The following is a 16890-nucleotide window of genomic DNA, read 5'->3' as shown; positions in this document are numbered from 1 at the left end:
AAAAACATTATCAGTTTGAACATTAAATACTGTATCTCGTCTTTGTAGTGTATTCTATTGAATATAGGTCGAAAAGGATTTGCAAATCATTGAATTCTGTTTTTATTGAGTCCCAGCTTCATTGGAATTGGGGTTTGTATTCTGTCCATCCATTTCCAGCGGTTGATCTAAATGTGGAGATGAAGAGGTGCTGGTTCTGTACGATCCTCAGAGCTGCTCTTTCCTGCTGATGTTAATGTGTCATGGAGGCTGTTCTAGTTCATGATGATGTCCGTAGTGTGAAGGAGGCGTCTTCAGCTGAGGGCACTTCCTGTGTCTCTGAGGGCTGGTCCTGAGTCACTTCCTGTGTCTCTGAGGGCTGGTCCTGAGTCACTTCCTGTGTCTCTGAGGGCTGGTCCTGAGTCACTTCCTGTGTCTCTGAGGGCTGGTCCTGAGTCACTTCCTGTGTCTCTGAGGGCTGGTCCTGAGTCACTTCCTGTGTCTCTGAGGGTTGGTCCTGAGTCACTTCCTGTGTCTCTGAGGGTTGGTCCTGAGTCACTTCCTGTGTCTCTGAGGCATCACAGCCCTTCTCTGTTGGCTCTGCTGAGCAGCCAAAAAAAGGGAAAACAGATATAATCAGATTTATCCTTGATCCAATCGGAGGGAGATTGTATTTGGGTATCCCATGTTTGGCCAAGCCTGCTCCATGCAGAGAGACATCTAATTTACTGGATCTGATAGCAGTGTTTGTGTAACAGGATTTCCTGAATCTGGTTTCTACATGTAACTCAATTACTGAGTGTCTCTGAGTCCCATTTTTTCAATGATTACTTGTGACCCCTATTTCCTTCTTGTTTATATATTTTTTATACTGTACGTTTGTGTGTTGTCAGGAGAAACACAATTGAAGGCTGTGTCGTCATAGCAGTTACAGTATGTGTTGCTGAACTGTATGTCATTGTCAGACAGAGGCCTTTTCACCTAGATTAAAACCAGGACTGGTCTTGCTGATATCTGGCTCACACACACACACACACACACACACACACACACACACACACACTTATTGTACACACAGGCGATCTGATTTATCCAAACTGAGCTCCAAAGAGACACTATTTCTTGGATTAGAAAGACTTAATTTTGGATAGGTAAAGTTCAGGGTTTGTTCTGTGTAGTTTCTTCAGGCTGTGTGTGCTGTGTGCAGTCATGTGGTGTTTTAACCCGGATTATACAACGGTTAGTTCTGGTTCTTGATTCTGATTGGCTGGAAGCCATGTTAAAATACTTTGTAACACACACCTGGGACCGCATATCATTCCATTTTCAGTATTAACGCGCCTCCCATTTGATCCAATGCATTGTAGTTGTTGTTGTTGCTTGGCAACCCTTTTGTTAGGGGAACTTTTTTGCTCGGCGGAAATGAGGGAATGATGCTTCGTTTTGAATATATCTTAATATTTTACATTGCTGTGTGTCTATTTTACACTAATAGATGTAGTAACCGTTGTATAAAAGCAATAAACCACTCGAGGCCGTGTGTTATAGTGATTTTATAACAGCTAGGGGGGTTTTACTCCGCTTCGCGTCGTGCCTAACAACGCCCCCTAGCTGTTATAAAATCACTATAACACACGGCCTCTCGTGGTTTATTGCTTAATTAATGTCTCTCAACTCACTGAGAAGGATAAATGTAGCAGACGTTTGATATATATTTCGGTTTCATAATATGCGCATGGCTATTTGTTATCATTGTGGAGTTCACGGGTGGGTGGATGGACAGTTTGCTGTGTTTGTTATTCAATGCAACTGAAGGCAGGTTCATATGTTCCATACCAGAATGTGCATCTTGTCTGTGGCTCCTAATCTTGCTGGAGCTTAAATGATGAAGTGTCAGATGTTCCCCCTGCACCAGGGGAATAGAACACCATATTTCTGAGTCAGAGAAGCAGAGATGTATTTCTGTGTGTCCAGGCCAGGGTAATCCTCATCTGTCTTCACGGGAGACACTGACACTGCTATAAAAAAAATAAAAAAAAGTAGCAAGCCTCAGTAAATAAGTAAACGAAAAGTGTTTTTGGTTGAAAGCTTTAAGATTTCACATTTCAGACATGTCAAGCCTTGGGCTGTTGATATTAATGAATGTGGTGCCCAGGTTACCGTCAGGTTATGTCTTTGAGCTCAGGGCAACGAGGAAGTGATGGGTACAGCTGGATGACTAATGGCCTTCAGCACCATCATGTCCCTTCCTTCTTCCTGGTATTAGTGTATTTGTCTTCTCCATCCAGCATGACTTGGTGAGGTAGTAAGTAAGTAAGTAAATAAGACATTTTATTTATATAGCACTTCTCACAGAGAGGACTCACAAAGTGTGTCACACAGGTTAAGATGCATCCAAAGAAACTGGATCCTGAAATGAACTGGAAGTTAGGTAGGAAGGTACAGAGACCAGCTCTGTAAATCCTGTTTCTACTCTGACCCCCACCTCCCAGATCCCACGAGCTGCGCTCCAAGGTCCTGTCTCTCCAGCTGCTCCTGTCCATCCTGCAGAACGCCGGCCCCATCTTCAAGACCAACGAGATGTTCATCAACGCCATCAAGCAGTACCTGTGTGTGGCGCTCTCCAAGAACGGGGTGTCGTCCGTGCCTGAGGTCTTCGAGCTCTCCCTCTCCATCTTCCTCACCCTGCTCTCCCACTTCAAAACCCACCTGAAGATGCAGATCGAGGTCAGTCGCTCGGCTGGACGCCGTACCCCGCGCCTTTCAGACACGCTAACCTCCCTCAAAGCTCACTCAGTCTAGCTCAACAGCTCTGCTCCACCTCAGAAGGCATTTTGATATTCCGACGGTGGCTGTGCTCTGTTCCCGAGCGGTTGTCACATTTCCATATCCTCTCCCCGAGGTCGTAAAGCCCTCATACATTTTGATATTGACACGCTGACTCAATCAACACAGCAGGCAGCTTACTCAGCTGATTCATGGGAGATGTAGTTTATCACAGGGGGTCTATAATGTAGTTCTGCCTCAGGGCAGTTGAGTATTGGTGGTCCTGATTTATAGTCCACTTCCCCTGTGAGCTCAGGTTATAACATCTCTCCAAACTGAACCTGATGACTTAATCTGCCCTGTTTGTGGCCGTTAAGTCTAAACAAACATAAATCTATGTTTGTTTATGGTGGAGACTGATGTTTACTACGTGTTGGCATACCTCAAACCTATGACTTAACCCTTTCAATACGACCACGTCACCGGCAACATTTTAAAAATATCTAACAAATATTCAATAATATTTACACTTGCTGAAAGCTGAGAGACTGCGCTTTCTAGTATTATAGGGAAAATCCGATTAATATTTGAAATGTTGTCACTGTACTTTCAGTGTTAAAAGGGTTAAACACATCGGACAGGTCTGTTTATGAAGATTGAGCCTTTTTCCTGTTGTTTATCGTTTTAACGGTCGTTGTACGTTTCGCTCCGCAGGTGTTCTTCAAGGAGATCTTTCTGTACATTCTAGAAACGTCCACAAGCTCCTACGACCACAAATGGATGGTCATCCAGACCCTCACGAGAATATGCGCTGGTGAGTACCAGTGTGTGTCTTTACACACTCAAATACGTACAGCTGTGTGTGTTGTATTGAAGTTGTCTGTGCTATCACAAGCTGTCTCTGTCTCTCGTCCTTCCCCCAGACGCCCAGAGTGTGGTGGATATCTATGTGAACTATGATTGTGACTTGAATGCTGCTAATATCTTTGAGAGGCTGGTGAATGACCTCTCTAAGATCGCCCAGGGCCGGGCAGGCCACGAGCTGGGCACCACGCCGCTTCAGGTGAGGCTGACTGACCGGCTGACTGGCTGGCTGACCAGCTGACTGGCTGACCAATGGATGCACTGACCAGCTGACTGGCTGACCAATGGATGCACTGACTGGCTGACTGACGTAATGACTGACTGGCTGGCTGACTGACCGGCTGCCTGACTGGCTGACAGACGTAATGACTGACTGACTGACTGGCTGACTGACTGACCGGCTGCCTGACTGGCTGACAGACGTAATGACTGACTGGCTGACTGACTGACCGACTGACTGGCTGGCTGGCTGACTGACTGACCGACCGACTAAACAGCTGGTGATAGATTTTCTTAGCTGTCCAGAATGATCCCTTTTGTGTGCGCCGCCATTATGTTCTCTCCCCATGACCTATAGGAGTTGACCCTGAGGAAGAAAGGCCTGGAGTGCCTGGTGTCCATCCTCAAGTGCATGGTGGAGTGGAGTAAGGACCAGTACGTCAACCCCAACTCTCAGACCAGCCTGGGTGAGAGACTTGACTCTTTAGCTCTTTGGCTTCTGAATGTTTTTCAAACCTGAGAAGGAGTAATATGTATTCATTTTAGGAGAGTATTAGGTTCTGAGGTTCAGAGTAGAGTAGCAGACAGGCTAGTGGCTAGTGGCTACTCTTCATTAGCAGGTTAACCCGGGTTGGAGGCAACGCTAGCATCCATCAGCAGTGCTAGCACAGGAAGGCTAGCATTCATCAGGACACAAGGTTAGCATCCATCTGGCTTCAGCTTGTCTAGCATGGACCCTGAGAGAGAGGAGGCTTTCAGACTCAGACAGCCTAATAGACAGTAGGAGGATAAGATGGAGCCCAGGCTTTTCCCGAGGAGGAGGGAGTCAGGCTTTCTGAGAGCTTAGAGATGCATCTCCTCAGACACCACAGAACAGTCCACTGGCTAGCCTGAGGCTAACTCCTCAACCAGAGCTGAGCGCTACAGTACTCTAGGTCTTTACCTGGCAAAAGCCCAGGGGCAATGCTAAACATCATCTGTTATTAGTGCTAATACTAAACATCGTCTGCTTTGATTTTTTTGCTCCATGATTTTCTTTGATTCTTTGAACACTGAAAGTTTAACGATGTTCTTTTTGATGTCATTTAATTGAATTATTGCAAGGTGTTTTATTAAAAAAAACAAAAAAATCACATTCAAATTGAAATGGAGAGCACCTCTTTCATTAACCCAGTCCTCTGTTCTTTCTGGGCGCACATCAAAGAGCGAGCAGGTAACAGTAGAAAGTTGTGGAGTGTTTGGTAGACCCGGTTGCTGTGGTGACTGTAGGCGTGGTTTCAGGCCAGGGCCTAGTTTAGTCCCAGTGGTTTAGAGTGGCGATGGCTCTAGTCCTGAGGGCAATAGAAGCCCTAGCTACCTGTCATTTGCATAGTATCAGTTTACTACACTTCTAAAGCACTGTAGGCCAGTCGATATGGAGGAGGTTTTGTTTTGCAGCTGTTTGCTCACAGTGTTGAGAATAGGTGTGAAGGAGTTGTGTGCAATAGACTGTGTGGAGAAATTAGAATATTCATTTCCTCTCACTAGAGCTTTTCTACTCTGTGTCCTTATCAACTCCTCCTCCTCCTCCTCCTCCTCCTCCTCCTCCTCCTCCTCCTCCTCCTCCTCCTCCTGTATTAGCAGACATCTCAGCTTACCGTGGAGCTCTCCTGAATGTTTTAGGGAGTTTCCGATGGGTAACAAGATCTCTCGCCAGCGCACAATGTCTCTCAGTCTAGGCTGGCTGCCACCGTGGACCTGTGGTGGACAACTCCCCCTCCACACTGCTTAGATAACTGACCTGCTTCATGTTTTATTAAACCTCATAACGCAGACCTGTGTGCACGTGTGTGTGTGCGTGTGTGTGTACGTGTGTGTGTGCACGTGTGTGTGTGCACGTGTGTGTGTACGTGTGTGTGTACGTGTGTGTGTACGTGTGTGTGTACGTGTGTGTGTACGTGTGTGTGTACGTGTGTGTGTTCCCAGGAGCCCCACAGCAGACCTGTTCAACGTCAATTCAAAGCCCCAAGGTCATCATGGTGTAGGTCCCTCCATGATGTTCCTCTCATGTTCCTCTCGTCTCCTGTCTCTCTCTCCTCCTCCCCAGGCCAGGAGAAGCCCTCAGAGCAGGAGACCACGGAGATCAAGGCCCCAGAGAGCATCAACCGCTACGGCAGCGTCAACTCGCTGGACTCCACCGCCTCCTCCGGCATCGGTAGCTACAGCACGCAGATGTCCGGCACCGACAACCCGGAGCAGTTCGAGGTCCTCAAGCAGCAGAAGGAGATCATCGAGCAGGGCATCGACCTGTGGGTTAACATGCTCGGACACGCAGACACACACACACGCACGCGCACACACACGCACGCGCGCACACACACACGCACACAGGGCATCGACCTGTGGGTTAACATGCTCGGACACGCAGACACACACACACACGAGCACACACACACACGCGCAAGCGCACACACACGCACGCGTACACACACGCACACAAACACACACAGTGACTAAAACGCGCGCGCACACACACGCACGTGCAAACACGCACACAAACACACACTCATGCACGCACGCATGCATACACACACGCACACACAACACACACACACACATGCGCACAAGCTGTAAAATAAACTGTATACAGCATATGAGATTGTCTTTGGTTCCTCCGTAGGTTCAACAAGAAACCAAAGAGAGGCATTCAGTACCTCCAAGAGCAAGGCATGCTGGGAACCACCCCGGAGGACCTGGCTCAGTTTCTGCACCAGGAGGAGAGGCTTGACTCGGTAAAGAGAACGTTCTGGTTTATTTAGCCGGACCTCCTGCACTGTGGCATATACCCACAATGCTCCATTCAGCACTCTGTACACACACCGTTCTCTGTGGCTCCCAGGACGAGCAGGGCTCTCCATAAACAAACCCCCCACGCTAGGCTGGCCCCACGACAGGCCCTACGCCACCTGCCTGCTCCCCTATGCGCCCTTAACACACACACACACACACACACACACACACACAAGCCGTTGACCTGTACACAGCTGCAGGGCCAGAGCGCATCCCACAGACCCAGCCCAGCTCCCGGTCCGAGCACCCGTCCTCCACCTCCACCCGCCCCCCCATCCCACAGACCCAGCCCAGCTCCCGGTCCGAGCACCCCCCCCCCCATCCCACAGACCCAGCCCAGCTCCCGGTCCGAGCACCCGTCCTCCACCTCCACCCGCCCCCCCATCCCCGCGTCGAGGCGCCGTGCGCTAAAGGAGGAGCACTCGGAGGTGACGAGAGAACTGGAGCGGACGGGGGGGGGCGAGACGCCCCTCCTGACAGATCTCTCCGTCCTCATCTCTTTCCTGCTACTCTGGGGGCGGCTGTAGCTCAGTTGGTAGAGCGGGTCGTTCAGTGATCGAATGGTCAGCGGTTCGAATCCCAGCTCCAACTGTCCACATGTCAAAGTGTCCTTGAGCAAGACACCGAACCCCAAATTGCTCCCAATGAGCAGGTTAGCACCTTGCATGGCAGCTACCGCCATTGGTGTGTGAATGTGTGTGTGAATGGGTGAATGAGAGGCCATTGTAAAGCGCTTTGAGTGCCGCTAAGGTGGAAAAGCGCTATACAGTAGGTCTGCAGTGCCCTCACTCTCACGGATGACTGCATCGCCCCAGGTAACTCAGCCTACCACAGGATCACACAGTGATGCCAATTAGAAGTACTTTCGGCAGCAGCAGCAGCAGCAGCAGCTGAAAAGCCCCCACAGGTCCCGGAGCACAGAGCTTAACGCTATTCACCCAAACCGCTCACGAAGAGGGATTTGTACTGGCAGTGGGCGGTGCACCACTCTAAAAAGTAGAAAAGGGCTTTGACTATAGGGTCGGCCATTAGGAGATATACTGCAGGTGGACCACTCATCAGGTTCTGTCTTTTTCTTACGCTTACTAACAGAATCACTCCCAGAATCACAATCATTCACATGTCACTCTAAATGTAATAAAATTGAAAAAATCTTTGGGTTTTTTATTTTTTTTATTTGCAAAAGCTGAAGGTTTATTTAAATCCCTTCACACCAAACGGTGATGGCGTTTATCGCCGGCGGTAGCCCCGCCCCCTTCCTCCGCGCCGACCGCATCTGGTTCCGCCTCTGAGGCCGGGCTCCTGGTGGACTGGCTGGGCGGAGGGCGAGCGAACGCTCTCTTCAGGGCTGTCTTCCTCCCTGAAGAGGGCTGTCTTCCTCCTCCTTTTTTCCTCCTTTCTTTCTTTCCTCATTCGCTGAGGAAGAGGAAGAAAAAAAAACAGCATAAACACCGGGCAAGTCCACCATGTCTGATTTCTATGACCCAAGTTAAAATGCCAACATGCACACTCTCACACTTGTGGTGCTTTAAAAGTGTGTACTCCCGCACACACTTTTTCTCTGCTTTTAATCAGTCAACGTTTCGGTTTCTACCTTCATCAGGACAGATTTTTGTAACAATGAGAATGTGAGTTCATTTCTATGACCTTCATCTGACCCTCGGGCTTCCCTGCTTGATACCACGCCTACCTTGACCGTACTCTTGTTAATCATTCGGCGAAGCCATCTCAGTCCTGACAGGACGCTGAAGAACCCTGACAGGGTGCTGTAGAACCCTAACAGGATCTCTGCATGGCAGCCGGAGTTTCTATAGAGTTTCTGCTCCAGAGAACTGGCCCACTGCGCCAGACGCATAACGAGCTCCTTGGAGGTGGTCCCCCTCTTCACTTCACCATCCCTGAGTCTGGTTCTGGTTCTGGTTCTGGTTCTGGTTCTGGTTCTGGTTCTGAAGCTGAAGCCAGACTCGGTGTCCACATCTTTTACAACCACCTCCATCTTCACCACGGTGCCTTGATCAGAACGGGTGAGGCTCTCATGTTCGGTGATGTTCTCAGGTTGGGTGATGTCGTCAAGTTGGGTGACGTTCTCAAGTTGGGTGACGTTCTCAAGTTGGGTGGTGTTTTCAGTTTGGGTGATGTCCCCAGGTTGGGTGACGTTCTCAAGTTGGGTGACGTTCTCAAGTTGGGTGACGTTCTCAAGTTGGGTGATGTCCCCAGGTTGGGTGATGTCCTCAAGTTGGGTGATGTCGTCAAGTTGGGTGACGTTCTCAAGTTGGGTGACGTTCTCAAGTTGGGTGACGTTCTCAAGTTGGGTGATGTCCCCAGGTTGGGTGATGTTCTCAAGTTGGGTGATGTCGTCAAGTTGGGTGACGTTCTCAAGTTGGGTGACGTTCTCAAGTTGGGTGATGTCCCCAGGTTGGGTGATGTCCCCAGGTTGGGTGATGTCCTCAAGTTGGGTGATGTCCTCAAGTTGGGTGATGTCCTCAGGTGGGCTGAGGGTATCGAGAGTATCTTGTGGCTGTAGCTGGGCATTTGGCGCCATTTCCGTTGTCTTTGTCGCATCGCATACGTTGTCGCAGAGTGAGATGTTAGGTGATTGTAGTCTGAAGCTGTCCAGGGTGGCAGACAACTGCTCAGGTCCCACAGTTGAAACGCTGTTCGGAAAACTCTCAGGGTCTGGAGGCTTGCGCATTGCAGGTGCTATTAACAGAGCCGCTGTAAAGAGACACTTCAATATTCGAAATTCCATTTTGCATGAAGACTATTGCTAAAACAATAAGAAGTGGCTTCACTCTGAAGAAATCGTTTAGTTGTGAGTTCCTCAGAATGTTCCCAAGGTATAACAGAATTCCGTTGTTATGATGACATAATAGTCACAAAATATATCTATATCTATGACATCATAATGGTACTACTGCTGCCTTCAAGGTTGGTTGTTGGTTGTTCTGAGCAGAGCATTGCAAAAGCCTATCGGCTCGTAGGCAAAACGATGTAGAAAGTTCAAGCACAACTGCTCACATGCATCACTGTTGCTCTTTATAAGCAGCTATAGCTACAGTTTCGTGACATCCCATTCACATCCCTTACAGCCAAGCACAACTGCATTAAACAAATATCGCTTCTTTTAATGTTATCAGTTTAGCTATACTGTAGCTACTGTATACTGCAGTCAGTCCCGCACTCACGGTCAAGTACTGTATGGGCTGAGGACGCGCTTGGGAAACAAACTCCGAGCAAGGGGAACACGGCCATATGGATATTGAGAGACATCCACACTCTGAACAATAACCAATATTTAGAGCTGAAACTAACTGCATGACACATCATTGCTTATCCAGTTTGTATGACCATCTGCTATGAATGCGCAGTGGGCTCATCGGCCAGGGTTCTTTAAAACTCTTTTGATTGTCTAGACCCTAGGGGCTTGTTTTATTATGCAGTATACGTATACATGTTAATTTAGCAATGTTTTAAATTGACAAACGTGTATGCTTGGAGTTAAATGTTTTTTTTTATATAGACCTAGAAGGAATCAGAATATGTGGAAATTTAATTTTAGCCTATTTTAATACAATTCAAATTCTGCTTAGAGGGAATTATTTTCAACGGACATTATGACCTGAGCATAATTAATAATTATCTAAGTTAATATAGCCTAGGCCTATGAGAACGCTTTTTACGATAGGCTAGGCCTATGCGTCTTGTGATTGTTCTGTAGCCTAGGCTACAACTTAAGGCTTATTTGGCCCTATTGAATTAATTTAAGCCTACTAGGCTACTCATTATTATTGAATTATCTAGTTGATATATGAATAAAACAATAAGCCGTTTTAATGGCTATGGGCTACTAGTTGTAGCTATACACGAGTTGATGCGCTCTGCTCTTATACGCACGGTTGAGGCGGCAGCTCAAATACACTTCGCACATATCCTCTGCTATAGCCTCTCACAGACAGCTAGGTGCACTTCATGCATTGGTAGACAGTTCTGCAGCTTGTCTTCACCATGCAGGTATTTTGGTGGGGGTATTCTTCTGTGGACACTGCGAGGGGCGCAGCCGGTGGCTGTTTGGAGGCCAGAGCGCGCAGCTCTTCAGCCAACTGGAGATGTCGCGTCTGGGGAGGCTCTGTGTCTCTCCACCAGTCCCCAGCGAGTCCAAGCTCCCCCAATGAATAATACTTATTTATAATAGCCTACGTAGCGCGAAACTGTGCAAATAATAGGCTGTAGCCAGCGCGAAACTGCGCATTCCCTATAGCCGTTCATGGAACGACTGGCGGCCGGTATAAATAAATAAAAACATACACGATATTTTCTTATTTGAATGATCTTGAATATATTCAAGATATATCTCATTCAAGATCATTCAAATAACAAAATATTGTGTATATTGTGCATGTGAAGGCACTCACTGTCAAACCTGCCGCTATCTATGCACAAGATAGTTAATGTCCGGATATGATTGGCAATGAGTGATCTTTATTTTATCTTTACTCATGGCGACTATGTCAATTTTGTATGGATCCACAAGTCGATCAAGCTTATTTTTTCTTTGTACCGTGCTGAAGCCATAAAGCCTACTGCGCTCAGACTTGGCTACATTAGCTGGTGCCCCGTCTTCAAATGTACTTCCGGGGTTTACGAGTAGCCTACCAGTTGAATGCGTTCCAGAAACAAAACGCAAAACCCTCACGTTCACCACATCTTTACTAACAAATATATTTACAATACTGTTATTTTGCGCATTTGACCTAACAGCCACCACGTCTTGACCCGACGTCAGTTACCGAGATAGATAGGCTACTGTAGGCCTAGATATAGGTGTTCGTAATAATTAAATTACATCCAGATGGCGAAAACATGTGTTTGAGAACAAGGTAATAATAACAATTAAACGTTATTTGTATAGCACCTTTCATACAGATAAATTCAGCTCAAAGTGCTTTACAACAGAGCATTTAAATTAAAGAATGTGAAACTTAATGATGCTTCATTCGTAGACTATAGGAGAAAAACAGAGCCCAGCCTGCTAAATCTACTCAAAGACGCCACCTGGCGGTGGTGCATCACTAAAACAAAATAACACCCGTCTGAAATCCCACGAGATTTCCAACGGGATTTCCCTGCCAAATACCGCGACGTGAAATGCTGCAGCATGTGACATTTCTAACTTCCCACATCTGTATAAGTGCAGTCCATTTACCATTTACTCTTCCCTCTTTGTCTCTCTTTCTCTCTCCTCCTCTGGTCTCTCCCGTTCCTCTCTCTCTGCCCCCCCAGACTCAGGTGGGGGAGTTCCTGGGCGACAACGACCGGTTCAACAAGGAGGTGATGTACGCCTACGTGGACCAGATGGACTTCCAGGGGAAAGACTTTGTCTCGGCGCTGAGGATCTTCCTGGAGGGCTTCCGTCTGCCCGGGGAGGCCCAGAAGATCGACAGGCTCATGGAGAAGTTTGCTGCTAGATACCTGCAATGCAACCAGGGGTGAGAGAGGACTGGACAGACGGACGGACGGACGGACGGACGGACGGACGGACGGACAGACAGACAGACAGACAGACAGACAGACAGACACAGAAAGACAGACAGACAGACAGACAGACAGACAGACAGACAGACAGACAGACAGACAGACAGACAGACAGACAGACATGGTATCTGATTAGATAATTACGGCTCAATTCTTTATTCATCTGTAACTTTGACCTTCCATTCTTGGTCTCTCGGCCTGTCTTCCCTCCCTCCCCCTCAGACAAACCCTCTTTGCGAGTGCCGACACCGCCTACGTCCTCGCCTACTCCATCATCATGTTGACCACAGACCTTCACAGTCCACAGGTACAGTAAAGCTCCATTACTTAACCTCACTCAACCCGCCTCCATAGAAAACAGCTGCATTACTTAACCTCACTCAACCCACCTCCATAGAAAACAGCTGCATTACTTAACCTCACTCAACCCGCCTCCATAGAAAACAGCTGCATTACTTAACCTCACTCAACCCGCCTCCATAGAAAACAGCTGCATTACTTAACCTCACTCAACCCACCTCCATAGAAAACAGCTGCATTACTTAACCTCACTCAACCCACCTCCATAGAAAACAGCTGGATCACTTAACCTCACTCAACCCGCCTCCATAGAAAACATCATCCCAGCAGATCGCCTGGATGCGTCAGTCAGTCAGTCAGTCAGTCAGTCAGTCAGTCAGTCAGTCAGTCAGTCAGTCAGTCAGTCAGTCAGTCAGTCAGTCAGTCAACCAATCAGTCAGTCAGTCAGTCAGTCAGTCAGCCAGTCAGCCAGTCAGCCAGTCAGTCAGTCAGTCAGTCAGTCAGTCAGTCAGTCATCTGAACTGCGTTTCTGTCTCTTCCTCTTTCAAAAGGTGAAGAACAAGATGACGAAGGAGCAGTACATCAAGATGAACCGCGGCATCAACGACAGCAAAGACCTTCCTGAGGAGTACCTCTCCGCCATCTACGACGAGATCGCCGGCAAGAAGATCGCCATGAAGGAGACCAAGGAGCTCACCCTGAAGTCCAACAAGCAGAGTGCGTCTCCGGCCTTCACACCCCGACCCCACAACAGGGTCATTAGGCTCTGAAACTGAGTGCATCGAAAGATGATTCTCCTCTCAGACGACGGTGTTGAACGGCTGTTTGGAGGAGTAATGGAACTTGGGCTGAGTTCTCAGATCTAGGTGTAATCTGGACTGAGTTCTCAGCTCTAGGTGTAATCTGGACTGAGTTCTCAGATCTAGGTGTAATCTGGACTGAGTTCTCAGCTCTAGGTGTAATCTGGACTGAGTTCTCAGATCTAGGTGTAATCTGGACTGAGTTCTCAGCTCGAGGTGTAATCTGGACTGAGTTCTCATCTTCTAGGTGTAATCTGGACTGAGTTCTCAGCTCTAGGTGTAATCTGGATTGAGTTCTCAGCTCTAGGTGTAATCTGGACTGAGTTCTCAGCTCTAGGTGTAATCTGGACTGAGTTCTCAGCTCTCGGTGTAATCTGGACTGAGTTCTCAGCTCTAGGTGTAATCTGGACTGAGTTCTCAGCTCTAGGTGTAATCTGGACTGAGTTCTCAGCTCTAGGTGTAATCTGGACTGAGTTCTCAGCTCTAGGTGTAATCTGGACTGAGTTCTCAGCTCGAGGTGTAATCTGGACTGAGTTCTCAGCTCTAGGTGTAATCTGGACTGAGTTCTCAGCTCGAGGTGTAATCTGGAGTCATTCGTCTGAAGTCTTTGTGGATATTGTCGGATTCCCGTCAGACTCTTGAGTTTGGGATTGGGTTTGATTAGGGCTCATAGCTGATTGCAAAGCAGAAAGGTTTATGAGAAAAGTTGGTGCACTCAGAAGGGATATTATGTTCACTATAACGAGTTTAGACGTCACACGCATATGACACAGGGCCAGTCTGTGACTCTTGGCTGTACGTAGTTATTTTAACTGGGTTGTTAGTCGCTCTGGTTGTCTAAACGTTGTGTGTGTTGTTGTCGCTGGATCAGGTGTGTAAACGTGTGTGTGTGTGTGTTGTCCCTGAGTCAGGTGTAGCTAAACATTGTGTGTATGTGCGTGTGTGTGTGTGTGCGCGCGTGTGTGTGTGTGTGTGTGTGTGTGTTGTCGTCCCTGGGTCCGTCATGCCTAAACATTGTGTGTGTGTGTGTGTTGTCCCTGGGTCAGGTGTAGCTAAACATTGTGTGTGTGTGTGTGTGTGTGTGTGTGTGTGTGTGTGTGTGTGTGTGTGTGTGCGTGCGTGCGTGTGTGTGTGTGTGTGTGTGTGTGTGTGTGTGTGTTGTCCCTGGGTCAGGTGTAGCTAAACATTGTGTGTGTGTGTGTGTGTGTGTGTGTGTGTGTGCGCGCGCGTGTGTGTGTGTGTGTGTGTGTCAGGCGTGGCCAGTGAGAAGCAGCGTCGTCTGCTGTATAACGTGGAGATGGAGCAGATGGCGAAGACGGCCAAGGCTCTGATGGAGGCGGTCAGCCACGTCCAGGCCCCCTTCACCAGCGCTACACACCTGGAGCACGTCAGACCCATGTTCAAGGTAACACACACACTCACACACACACACACACACACTCACACACACACACACACATACATACACACACACACACACACACATACACACACACACACACACACACACACACACACATACACACACACACACACACACACACACACACATACACACACACACACACACACACACACACACACATACACTCACACACATACAGTGTCTCTCTCTCTCTCTCTCTCTCTCTCTCTCTCTCTCTCTCTCTCTCTCACACACACACACACACACACACCGGGAACACATCAGACTTCAAGGTAACACACTAATACACACAGAGAGACACACACACACACACACACACACATCTGGAGCATGTCAGACCCATGTTCAAGGTAACACACACACACTCTCTCACACACACACACACACACACACACACACACACACCGGGAGCACATCAGACTCATGTTCAAGGTAACACACTACTACACACAGAGAGACACACACACACACCATGTTCAAGGTAACACACACACACACACACACACACACACACACACCTGGAGCATGTCAGCTGTGTCAGGCCTGTTTGAGATGTTAGTAGTTGTGTAGCGAGTAGAGTGGTGTAGCCGGGGGGACCTGACCCCTGACCCCCAGCGCTCTGCTGCCCCCCAGCTGGCCTGGACGCCCTTCCTGGCTGCCTTCAGCGTGGGCCTGCAGGACTGTGACGACCCCGAGGTGGCCTTCCTCTGCCTGGAGGGCATCCGCCTGGCCATCCGCATCGCCTGCATCTTCACCATCCAGGTACCGCTGCTGCCCTGTGTGTGTGTGTGTGTGTGTGTGTGTGTGTGTGTGTGTGTATGTGTGTGTATGTGTGTGTATGTGTGTGTGTGCGTGTGTGTGTGTGTGTGTGTGTGTGTGTGTGAGAGAGAGAGAGAGGGAGAGAAAGAGAGTCTGTGTTCGTGTGCGCGCGTGTGTGCGTGTGTGTGTGTGTGTGTGTGTGCGTGTGTGTGTGTGGTTTGCACTGATAAATAGAGTATCTCAAAACTTGGCAAATATTTATGCAAATAGCACATACTGATTCTTTCCTTCTTTCTTTCTCTCTCTCTCTCCCTCCCTCCCTCCCCCCCTCCCTCTCTCTCCCCTCTCTCTCTCTTTCTCCCCCCTCCCTCTCTCTCCCCTCTTCCTCCCTCCCCCCCCCCCCTTGTCTCTCTCCCTCCCTCCCCCTCCCCCTTGTCTCTCTCCCTCCCCCTCCCCCTTGTCTCTCTCTCTCCCCCCCCCCCCTTGTCTCTCTCCCTCCCTCCCCCTCCCCCTTGTCTCTCTCCCCCCAGCTGGAGAGGGATGCGTATGTCCAGGCCCTGGCCAGGTTCACCCTGCTGACCGCCAGCTCAGGCATCGCAGAGATGAAGCAGAAGAACATCGACACCATCAAGACCCTGATCACTGTGGCCCACACCGACGGAAACTACCTGGGCAACTCCTGGCACGAGGTCTGCTCCTCCAGCTCATCACTGTCCCTCCTTCTCTCCCTGACTATCTGTCTCTCTCTGTCCCTCCTCCTCTCCCTCACTATCTGTCTCTGTCTGTCCCTCTGTCCCTCCTCCTCTCCCTGACTGTCTGTCTCTGTCTGTCCCTCTGTCCCTCCTCCTCTCCCTCACTATCTGTCCCTCTGTCCCTCTGTCCCTCCTCCTCTCCCTCACTATCTGTCTCTATCTGTCCCTCCTCCTCTCCTTCACTATCTGTCTCTGTCTGTCCCTCTGTCTCTCCTCCTCTCCCTGACTATCTGTCTCTATCTGTCCCTCTGTCCCTCCTCCTCTCCCTGACTATCTGTCTCTATCTGTCCCTCCTCCTCTCCCTGACTATCTGTCTCTATCTGTCCCTCCTCCTCTCCCTGACTATCTGTCTCTGTCTGTCTCTCTGTCCCTCCTCCTCTCCCTCACTATCTGTCTCTATCTGTCCCTCTGTCCCTCCTCCTCTCCCTGACTATCTGTCCCTCTGTCCCTCCTCCTCTCCCTGACTATCTGTCTCTGTCTGTCCCTCCTCCTCTCCCTGACTATCTGTCTCTGTCTGTCCCTCCTCCTCTCCCTGACTATCTGTCTCTCTGTCCCTCCTCCTCTCCCTCACTATCTGTCTCTGTATGTCCCTCTGTCTTTCCTCCATCCCCTGACTATCTGTCTCTGTCTGTCCCTCCTCCTCTCCCTGACTATCTGTCTCTGT

General features: G+C 49.0%; 1 protein-coding gene across 1 annotated transcript in view; it reads left to right on the top strand.

Annotated features, from left to right (window-relative positions):
- Nucleotides 1–16890, top strand: part of LOC311313374 (brefeldin A-inhibited guanine nucleotide-exchange protein 1-like) — a 77456-nt gene that overhangs the window by 39296 nt on the left and 21270 nt on the right. The window contains exons 10-21 of the mRNA XM_084443498.1: nt 2472–2706; nt 3460–3559; nt 3669–3808; nt 4187–4295; nt 5915–6116; nt 6488–6599; nt 11938–12143; nt 12412–12496; nt 13041–13206; nt 14543–14694; nt 15349–15477; nt 16005–16163. Coding sequence (XP_084299624.1) covers nt 2472–2706; nt 3460–3559; nt 3669–3808; nt 4187–4295; nt 5915–6116; nt 6488–6599; nt 11938–12143; nt 12412–12496; nt 13041–13206; nt 14543–14694; nt 15349–15477; nt 16005–16163 — 1795 coding nt within the window. The remainder of the gene's footprint in view (nt 1–2471; nt 2707–3459; nt 3560–3668; nt 3809–4186; nt 4296–5914; nt 6117–6487; nt 6600–11937; nt 12144–12411; nt 12497–13040; nt 13207–14542; nt 14695–15348; nt 15478–16004; nt 16164–16890) is intronic.

Source organism: Borostomias antarcticus (assembly GCF_949987555.1).
Source record: "Borostomias antarcticus genome assembly, chromosome: 9".
In the NCBI taxonomy this organism is placed as follows: Eukaryota; Metazoa; Chordata; class Actinopteri; order Stomiiformes; family Stomiidae; genus Borostomias; species Borostomias antarcticus.
The sequence above is the reverse complement of the archived record's forward strand: the minus strand, read 5'-3'. Positions and strand labels throughout refer to the sequence as shown.